The 11086-nt window shown below is 43.7% G+C and overlaps 1 protein-coding gene across 2 annotated transcripts in view; it reads right to left on the bottom strand.

Moving 5' to 3' along the window:
- Positions 1-363: 363 nt before the first annotated feature.
- The window catches only part of CFAP58 (cilia and flagella associated protein 58), a 105281-nt gene continuing 94558 nt past the window's right edge, over positions 364-11086 (bottom strand). The window contains exons 17-18 of one of the 2 annotated variants that reach the window (XM_030569922.1): positions 9765-9898; positions 364-1859 (exon numbers count right to left, since the gene is read on the bottom strand). In XM_030569922.1, the coding sequence (XP_030425782.1) occupies positions 1739-1859; positions 9765-9898 (255 nt within the window). In that variant the 3' untranslated portion in view covers positions 364-1738. The remainder of the gene's footprint in view (positions 1860-9764; positions 9899-11086) is intronic. The other variant, XM_030569923.1, reaches the window with a different exon arrangement.

Below are 11086 nucleotides of genomic sequence, written 5' to 3'. Positions count from 1 at the left end.
CCGCCCCCCATCTTAACCATTAGATCACACTCACTCTCCTAGATCCTGATCTGAATTAATGGAAAGATATCCACTGAATTGAATGAACTTTGAATTTAGCCCCTATATGGTACAGTTAAGATATGAAGTAATAAACAAATGACTTATCCATAATGGGCTGGACTTCTGGGGTTCTCTGAGCCCAATTTTCCATTGTTACCCATATGGAAGAATGATTTACTCTGGGAGTAGTTTAATTTATTTCTATACGACTACTCTCCAAGTACATTACTACTCAGTCTGAGTAAGCGGGGAAGAATCTGGCTTTAAAGTAACTTCTTTACTTTCTAAAGAATGGCCGAGACCCTATTTGGGATGTCTTCATACTCATATATCCAGATCAGCCATCTTGACTTTACTGTGATTGGATTATTGTGGTTATACTGAAATGTCATACACACACACACAAGACAAGATTCAGACAATAAGACTCCTCTGAAATGATACTGTGGTGTAAATATACTTGACAGAAAGAAAAAAATACAATAGATCTGATGACTCAGTGTTCTGGTCTCTGATGTAACAGCAAAGAAGATCCCTGTTGTATTTAACTTGATTCTCCTGAATTAAACACTTCCATTAAAAGTTTCCCACAGTAGCTTTAATATTTAATTATGTATTCCACCAAAGCAAAGATCAAAATCTCTGCAAAGGGGGATTTTTTTGTATTAAATATTTATCAGCATATCTCTTTGGATTAGTTTTTCATCCCCTAGTGCAGGAGGGAGCATTCCATATAGAAATCAGTTCTAAAACATTTTATTTTACAGCTTGTGAGTTTTCTATACTTCAGCTCCTCTCGCAGTGATTTTGTCGTATCACTTGGTAATTAACTGTAATTAAATCTCTTTAGGCCAAAAAGGTTGGAGGGCTCACGCTGCGTTGCAAAAACAATTTTTTAAAGTTACAAAAATGTTCCAGGATCTTTCTCCTAACAGAAATTAAAGTGCAAAGTTTGCCATGTTTTGAGTTCAGATTCACAAGAAACAATGTATAGAGGATGGCAGGTTCCAGACAGAGTAGATAGACTGCTTATTTGAACAGACATAATTAGTCACTTAGTATCCATATCCAGTATGCAGAATTGCATCCCTTAGCAATGGACAATGGGTAGGTCTACTGTGGCCAGAAACTCCCTTGATCTTAATAATGGCTGTAGCAAATATTGAATAAACCAAATGATATTACTCCTGCACAAAAAACTGTCTCATGTGAACATCTGAGTAAAGAGTTGTCAACTCTGCATTTGCTTAAAATAGGACATGGAGCTTCTTGTTATTCCTTTTTCCTTCTTTTCTGTTTTTCTCCTTCCTACTAGTAGATTTAAATTGATGGATAAACGGAATATGTGCTTGGGGTGGAGGTAGATAGAGGGTATATAGTTGTGTGCATATTAAAGTATTTTGAGTGTTACAATTCTAAATAAAAAGTCACAGCAACAAGGAAGAAATATCAGCATATGTCCCAGCTGTGCAGCGCCTTGGACATGTTGTAATGCTGGTGCCATCAAGGGCAGAATTTAGCCCATAGTGTGTAAATTACAGCACTGGCCACTCTAGAATAAGTTTCTTTTATGAAAACAATGCAGTAATACCAAAAAAGGACATTTGATATGAGTTACTCTAAAACCATTCTCTAAAATACCCAAGAACGAATTTAGTTCAGCAAGAAAAGTGGGACATGATGAGATGACTCCAGTTTAGGCCATAATCTTGGGCGGCTGCTTGGTGAGAGCAAAGCCTCCCCCAGTGAAACGAGGAACGTCCATTCTCTGCGTTGGATACTCCTGCTCCATGTTAGCCAACACTCGCTCCTTATCCCTTTAGAGGAAACAAAGAGGGAAAGGAAAGGAAAGGAATGTTTTTCACGTTAACTATGCAACAGTGTTTTCAAACTAAGCAAATCTGTGTCCTCCAAAGTTTCTGTGATGCAACCACTCTACCAAGAGATCATTAAAAATATGTTGATTAGAGCCTGTTAGGCTAAACAGCCAAGACTAGGTGTCTGTTTGGATCTAATTAAGCAACTACCGATGGTTTTCAGAATTATTAAAAATTAGAACTAAATGAGTTCTAATGTTAGCCACCCAAAGTCGGTCAGAGCATCTCATTAGAACTAGAATATGCGTGAGCTTTGTGACTTTGGGTTTCTAATCATTGCCCCATTCTACCAAGTCCTCATTTGTTTTCAAACAAACAGCTAGATTCATCAAAGGCAGGATGGGGAGATATTTTTCCTTTGTTGAATTTTAATGAATAAATAGTGTTATCTGTCTTCAAATTTTAACAAGTTCCAGTTATAATTACCCAGCCTGTTGTATTTGCAAAAAACCAACACTATATATGTGGGGCATCTATAGCCTCAGGAACTTGCTCATCTGAGGATCCAGAGCTTGAATGTGGTGGCCTTAAGAGAATGGTGCAATGTTTAGATGTTCACTCTTTAATAGGTCCCAGGCGGGACAGGAGGGCGCAGGTATCCAGAGTAGAATAAATATAAAGAGGCAGCATTTTAAATTTCTGAGATACACCTCAAGGATTCAGAGACAGGTGTCAGAAATCACAGAATCATAGAACCACAGAGTTAGAAGGGACTGCAAGCATCATCTAGTCTAACCCCCTGCCAAGATGCAGGATTTGTTGTGTCTAAACCATCCAAGACATATAGCTCCAACCTCCTTTTGAAAACCTCCAGTGAAGGAGCTTCCACAGCCTTCCTAGGTGTCTGTGCCATTGTCCTACTGTTCCTACAGTTAGGAAGTTTTTCCTGAGATTTAATCTAAATCTGCTCTGCTGTAGTTTGAACCCACTGCTTCTTGTCCTGCCCTCTGTGGCAAGAGAGAACAACTTTTCTCCATCTTTTTTGGCAGCCTTTCGAGTATCTGAAGACCATTATCATACCTCCCTTAATCTCCTCTTTTCCACACTAAACATACCTAGTTCCTTCAGCCTTTGCTCACATGGCTTGCATTCCATCCCTTGATCATCTTTGTCACTCACCTCTGGATCCTTTCCAGTTTCTCTGCATCCTTTCTATACATTGGTGACCAAAACTGGACACAGTACTCCAGCTGAGGCCTAACCAGCGCCAAGTAGAGCAGTACTACTGCATCCCATGACTTGCATCCTATGCCTCTGTTAATGCAACCTAAAATTACATTTGCTTCCTTTTCCAACAGTATTGCATTGCTCATGTTGAAGCTGTGATCCACCACAAATCCCAGATCCTTCTCAGTTGTGCTGCTGCCAAGCCAGTTTCCCCCCATTCTGTATTTGTGCTTTTGGTTTTTCTTCCCTAAGTGTAGCATCTTACATTTGTCTTTGTTGCATTTCATTTTGTTGTCCATAGCCCCGTTCCCCAAATTGTCAAGATCCCTCTGAATTTTAGCTCTATGCTCTATTGGCAACACCTCCTAGCTTTCTGTTATCTGCAAACTTGATCAGTATGCTCTTCTACACCTACAGCCAGGTCATTTATAAAGATGTTAAACAACACTGGACCCAGAACAGATCCCTGTGGAACTCCAGTCGAGACCTCCCTCCAATCTGATATCCCTCCATTAATCTTTTCTAATATTTAAAATAAATCAAGCAAGATTTTATGAAATCCTAGTTTACTATAATAACCATGGATCTTTAAGCGCTTTACAAAAGAGGTCAGGATACCCCCATTTTACAGATGCGGAACCTGAGGCATAGAAAGGAGAAGCGACTTGGTCAAGGATAACCAGCATGCTAGTGGCACAACTGGGAATAGATTCCAGGCCTCTTAAATCACAGTCCAGTTTGTCAACTGGGCCAAAATTGACTAGCCCTGCTTAGTTAAGATTAAATATATAGTTACTATGAAGGAATACAATTTCCTTGTATTTTTTGTCATTTTGCTTTAAAAGATAATCTTTGGCCTTTGCTGATTCCCACCCTGTCTCCTTGGCTCCTGGATTCCTCTCCCAGTGAAACAAATGGCTTCCTACTGTTAGTAATATTGGAGGACCAAGGGACAAATGCTATCTGAAAAAAGAAAAATCCAAGCGAAAGCCCATAGGGAGGCCAGGGATGGTTTCTTGTTCCACTTGTCATTTGTGTGGAAGCATGTGATTAACCACAGGTTGAGTTAGATGCACACAAATAAACCAAACCACTTGTAAATGTTTTTAACAAAGTCAATGTAGTGCTGAGGGAAGATGCCAGGCTGACAGCCCTGGGCCTGAGGTGTCCCATCATGACAGGTATTGCCATCCTGGAGTGAGAATGTTGGCCCAGCTCCATGTCCTTTCAAACTGTGAACCCCCACTGAGGCTGTCAGCAAGGGTGCCAACTGCAGTTTTGCCGATTCTTGTGCACCAGGTACTGTTTCACACAGCATCATTGTTCAAGCTGTCAGATGGTAATGACTTTCTGGTTATCGCCTGTAGTCAATGCAGCTACTCACACAGGAAAGGGCTAATGGATCAGGTCTCTGATCTGGATTCAAGCTAGTGACCTAGAGGAAACTATAGGCTCCATATCCCATGACCAATCCTTGGAGATCAAACCAATACCAAGGTGTTTGAGGCAACCAGGAGAGGTAATGGAGAAGAAAAGCAGATAGTGGTAGGGGAGAACAGGAAGGAAGAAAGAATGTCAGCGGGAGCTGGTGATTCTGTCAGGGAGGGCCAGGGAGCAGGAAAAGGGAACTAAATGTTTACAGTCCCAAACACAAGATTTCCAGCTTGAAGCCAAATCCAAAGCTAAGGTCCTGTGCAAGTCCATCAATCTTACAGCCATGAGAAGGTGCATCACTTCAAGAAGCAATACTTTAAATCACAAAAGAGGGCAGTCTGGTTCAAATCGATAAAGGCCTTTAGATTACACCTTTATGTGGTGCTATCTATGAGCATTAACTCAGCCACATACCATCATAGTCAGTAATGCTGCCAATGCTGTTGCACAAATGGGATTCTCTTTTTAATCAGCAAAGGCAGCCACAGGTAGAGCAGACACGCTGTCACGTTTACTGCTGTTACAACGATCAAGTCAAAAAAAGGCTTAGTTTTGGGTAGCACTGAGTATGAAATGTCAACAGAATTTCAAGTTGGGTCAAATGAAGGAGGAGGAGCAGCGGTGGCTAGGGCACTCTCCTAGTATGTGGAAGCCCCAGATTTAATTCATGCCTCTAGCTGATCTGGAGAAGGAATTTGGACTTGGGTTTTGCAGGTCACTCTAATCACTGAGCTATGGGGCTTTCTCGGTCTCTTCTGTTGAAGCTTTCCTAGTTTTTATAAAAAAATTATTGGAAAGAGGATCAATACCAAATAGTTTCAGTCAACTTGAAATTGCATTTTTTTGGCAAATAAACTATTAACCAAAAGAATTTTGCTCAGCTCTAGTGACCTCCCAGAGGAGGAGTGTGAGTCAGGGCTGGGAACCAAAACAATACTGTCAACCTCTGAAACAGGTGTGGGGGAACATAAATCGCTGAAGTCCTGGACAAATCTTAGCATGGGCACTTGGATGAATTCCCAGAACACACATAGGGTGTGGCTAGCAGGGAACAAACAGCCATGCTCAAAGGATGGCCATTGTGCCTAGCCCTTGCAGGGAACTGCCAGGGAGAGATGGCCTGCTGAGCTGAACTACAGGCAGAATTTAATCCTTAACTTTTAAACGGAATGATGGGACTGGTAGGGCCGGTGCAACCATTTAGGCAAACTAGGTGGCCGCCTAGGGTGCCAAGTGGTTGGGGGCATCTAAAAGCCCCCTCAGGCGAGGAGGTGGAGTGGAGGTGAGCTGGGTGGGAAGGCGCACGGGGGAGGGCTGCCCGCACTAATGGGGGAGGCGCACAGGGGAACAGCTCCCTGCCCCAGCTCACCTCCACTCTGCCTCCTCTGCTGAGTACACAGCCCCCGCTCTAAGTCTCCTCCAATCAGCGCCGCACGCCTGGGCGGGGAGGAGAATTAGAGCAGTGCCAGCGTGCTCAGTGGAGGAGGCGGAGCCGAGGTGAGCTGGATGGGGGAAAACCCAGGCAGGGTTAGCTGCCATGGTGAGGGGAAGTCTCCCCAGGCAGGGTTAGCTGCCGTGGCAGGGGGGAAATCTCCCCAGGCAGGGTTAGCTGCCGTGGCAGGGGGGAAATCTCCCCAGGCAGGGTTAGCTACCGTGGCGGTGTGGGAAGTCTCCCCAGGTAGGGTTAGCTGCCATGGGGGGACAGGGGGAGTTTCCTCGGGTGGGTTTAGTTGCCGTGGGGGGGACGGGGTGGAGAGGGGTTAGCTGTCGTGGTGGGGGAGGTAGCTGCTGCGGGGGGGCTCCCCAGATGGGGGGATGAGTCAGCTGCCGTGTGGGTGCGGGGTTAGCTGGGTGTGGGGTGCAAGGTAGAAGTTTCGCCTAGGGCGTGAAACTTCCTTGCATCGGCCCTGGGGACTGGCATAAACTGACCAACAACAGGAACCTCTTTATCACTGTGTGTGACTGACAGATTCAAACATAACCATCCCTTGCAAGGTAAAAAGCCAGGTCCTGAGTAATGGGATTCTCAATATAATTCTAACAGGACATCAATTCTAGCTACAGACATACAGCAAAACAGGAGTGTATTTCTTCTCTTCTAACGCGCAAAAGCAAATGTGAAACCAAGGTCCAAACTGCAAACATTAGAAGTGTTTTCAAGAGGACACTTAACTGTTGGAAATGGATTGTTAGACATTATGGGAGCCTCATGTATTGATCCTAAAACTCCAGGAAGGCCATTAGCAGTGAACAATTGTTGATAATTCCAACATCAAGGCAGCCTTGTACAATTTGCAGATGGACAAAGGTCACTTGTTATCCCTGACGATTTTGCTAATTTCACCATCAGTACTGCTTGCTCTCTAAAATACAGTTAAGGCAAAGACAAATGCAGGTAGCTTTGAATCACAGTTAACGAAAATGGAAAAATGGAGTTTGGAGTGTCCGAGGGGGCAGGCTGGGGGAGAAGATGCGTGGAAGGAAAACTGGTTCCTGCAAAAAAACATTACTGCAAATCAAGCCATTCAGCTGCAAAATAACATCATCCCCTAGAAGCCTCTCCTTGGGGAAAATATCTGCATTTCCAAACATGACCAGTGGTTTGGGGTGCAACTTGAGGCATCATAATGGAGCCTGATTTTCAGACTGTGCCAAGCACCCAGCCCCTGCAAATTTAAGACATCACAAGTGGAACACCCAAAAAACACTACTCACTTCTGAAAACTGAAAGCAGCCGGTTTGAATACACAACTGTGCTCTGTGACCGTAGAGGGAAATTACCTACCATCAAACGAAAACACTGACCGTTGGCTAAAACACTAGTGACTAACTAGATACAAAAAGATTCAGACATAGCCTGAGGTAGAAAGGGGTGAGAAGTCTGGCAAAGAAAGACTGTAGGTGCAGCTGAGGTTCCTCCATTTGCAGCTAAGGAGTAGAAAGAAGTGCTTGGGCATTGCTCCTCACTTCTAAAGCTGTGGGCAATTAATTTCTGTAGCCACAAGGGAGCACTGATGCATCCCGAATGAGCGTGGTTTTTCTCCAAGGCTCTGCGGCACCAGGGATACTTTATCCCAACACTAGGAATATGCACTCAGAAGAACTACCTCCCCCACCAGGGTGCTGGCAGTTTTAATATTTGTAAAATCCCCTGAGATTCACAGTCCGGTCAGTGCTTGAGAAGCCTTCAGTAGATGCACCTGAGCTGCCCAGTTACCACCTTGAATCCAAACTCCTGTTTCTGAGTGAGATAATAAACTGGCAAAGGGCCTCCTCCAACCATTTGATCAGCACCAATACCTGGACCATCCTACGTTGACTTCAGACTGGGACTAGACACAGAGATGCTGTTGCTGCAAAATAGTCTCCGGACCATGGGCCATGGCAGCTGGCTGAAGCTCAACCAAGTCATGACTGAAGTGATGTTGGTAAGTGAGGGGATACACTTAGAAGAAGTGGCACACACCACTACAACACCTTCAACCAAGCATGTCCTGGCACCAATGATAAGGACAGTTTACAGCCTCAAGGCCCTTAGCAATAATGGTCATGAATGTTTTTTCTCATCTATAGCAGGCTAGGAGGTCTACCACATCCTGGTGGATGCAGATCTGGGCACACTGATCCAGACATGCATGACTTCCAGGACTGCGAAGACCCCTGCCTAGGTGCAGGCCTGAGACCTGATTAGTCTCTCCCCACACACACACACATACACACCATATTAAACCAACCACTACAACTGAAAAAAAAAATGTTCTGTTGCTGATAAAGCACCTCCACCTCCAGGATATCCCTAATGAGAATTATAACCACCAAGGTTGTAAGGTAGAGACATCCAGGCGCTGGGAAATTAGGGAGGATACAGAAAGAGACACAGTAAATGGTAAAATAAGCTCTGACCAGCCTTTGTATGCTGACCATCTGCATAAACAGAGGAGGTGACAACTAAGTTACAATTTAGGCATGAAAGATACAAATATAAAAAACTTGGGCAGGAAGGAGGACACACAAGTGCCAGTGTGTAATTGGTTAAAAGTTTTATCTAGGAGTGTGGGATAATGTGATAGGTTTGTAGGGGATAGCTCGTTTTAACTATATAATGAAAATGAAAAACAATGCTCTTTGGGAAACATTTTCGGACCACAGTTCAACATTGAGCTGCTGGAACTCTGATCCCTCTGCACGACTGTGACATGCAGAGGCACTGCCGGAAAACCCCAGATGAGTGGATCCTGACTGGCCATCGAGAGAAATTTCTCTGTGTATTGGTAGGGGTTAGCACAAGAGATTTACTGGTTATACATATTCTGTGTGTATTGCTACTCAATAGATGTTTAAAGCACAGCTGCGTAAGGCCTGTTCACTGGGAAAAGTCACACAGACCCGTAGAGCCCAGAGCCCTGTGGGAGAGGGCAGGTACATAAATTGACCAGGTTTTTCCTGGACCCCTGTGGGAAAGAGTAGGTGTCTTACACTCCGAGCCCTCGGTAGGGAGAGGGTGGTGGTACCTAAATTGACCAAGTTATGCCCTGAGCCCTCAGTAGGGTATAAATAGGGTGCCCTAGATTGTATGGATAACATAGAAATTAATATGACAGCCTTAAAAATAGCCCCAGCTGGTGTAACATGCTGCTTTGCATCTGCTGAGAGATTTAGATCAAAGCAAACAAATCACCCCAATGCTCCACTCAATACAGTTTGCTCCCTTCCCAATATCAGATCAAATTCACAGTCCTTGCACTGATTTCCAGATAGCTCAATAGGATGACCCTAGGCTCTCACAGAAGTCACCACAATTATGACAGGTGATCTTTGTGACCCATGGAATTGTTCTGTTGTGTTAGTGGGGGGACAGTGCTTTCTTAGTGCCTGACCCATGATTACGAATCCCATCCTAATGCAATAGCATTCACACAGCAAATATACTATAAGTGCTGCCATAAAAAGGAGACTAGAGAATGGAAGAACGGGACAGAGAAAGGAGGAGGAAGTTGGAAGCGATACGAGAAGATGGGAGAAAAGAAAGGGAGGAAGAGGAACATAAGAAAGAAAAACATATAAATAATTTTTTCAAAAAAACGTCTAGACCTGCTCAAGGAGAAGAGGGAAGAACTCTGAGCATACTCAAACTTTTATGTGTTTATATCTTTGTAAGGCACTCAGATGCACGTGAGGTGTGTCGTGTGTAAGGATGAGGATTAGCTGGAAAGATGGATCGAGAGAATTAACATTATTCCTTACTTGGTCTGTTGTTCCTTGCGTTTCTGGGTTAGGTATTTCTTCTTCACATTCAGGAGTTCATTGCCCAGTCTCTCTATTTCATACTTGTACTCTTGACTCTGTGACTCATACATGTTCAGTTCTGAAGACAAAACCTAACCAACCAAAAGCAAAAAGTAAGCTTCACAGCTTCACAGGTTACGTCTGTCACACACTCCCTTCTCCCCATCGGATAAAAGCTCTGCCCACCTGAAGACACTTTACAGAGTTAAAGCTACACTATGTACCTCACCAAGCATCTTTTGAGTGATGCTCTTTATAAATATAAGTATAAATATAAATATATCAGAGGAATTAATATTAGGGAGGGAGAGGAATTATTTAAGCTTAGTACCAATGTAGATACAAGAACGAATGGGTATAAACTGGACACTAGGAAGTTTAGACTTGAAATTAGATGAAAGTTTCTAACCATTAGAGGAGTGAAGTTCTGGAACAGCCTTCCAAGGGGAGTAGTGGGGGCAAAAGACATATCTGGCTTTAAGATTAAGCTTGATAAGTTTATGGAAGGGATGGTATGATGGGAGAGCCTAATTTTGGCAATTGACCTTTGATTATCGCCAGATAAGTATGCCCGGTGGTTGGTGATGGGATGTTGGATGGGATGGGATCTGAGTTACTGCAGAGAATTCTTTTCTGAGTGCTGGCTGGTGAGTCTTGCCCACATGCTCAGGGTTTAGCTGATCGCCATATTTGGGGTCGGGAAGGAATTTTCCTCCAGGGCAGATCAGCAGAGGCCCTGAAGGTTTTTCGCCTTCCCCTGCAGCGTTGGGCATGGGTCATTTGCTGGTGGATTCTCTGCAGCTTGAGGTCTTCAAACCACAATTTGAAGACTTCAATAACTCAGGCATATGTTAGGGGTTTGTTATAGAAGTGGATGGCTAGGGTTCTGTGGCCTGCTTTGTGCAGAGGGTTGGACTAGATGATCACATTGGTCCCTTCTGACCCTAGAATCTATGAATCTATTTACTGTAGTCCTCTACCTTCCTGGACCCAAATGTGAGCCAAAGACCCAAAACAAGGAGCACAGACAAATAATTAAGCAGGAAGTTTTAAAATGGCATAGGATCCATCTCTTTACCACAAGTTATATTTTCCTAGCATTTCAGCATCTTGACTATTCATTTCTTATGTAAATAATTTACAGCAGTGAAAGTAAGGCAAAGGCATATTTGTGGGGATTGGAGAAAACTGTGGCCCTTAAAATGAAAGTTGTCCAGTTTAATGAGGGAGAGCTGAGGGATATAATGTGAGCCAGACATTTCAAAATGCCTTTCAATGCT

The sequence above is a fragment of the Gopherus evgoodei genome, chromosome 7 (genome assembly GCF_007399415.2).
Source record: "Gopherus evgoodei ecotype Sinaloan lineage chromosome 7, rGopEvg1_v1.p, whole genome shotgun sequence".
In the NCBI taxonomy this organism is placed as follows: domain Eukaryota; kingdom Metazoa; phylum Chordata; order Testudines; family Testudinidae; genus Gopherus; species Gopherus evgoodei.
The sequence above is the reverse complement of the archived record's forward strand: the minus strand, read 5'-3'. Positions and strand labels throughout refer to the sequence as shown.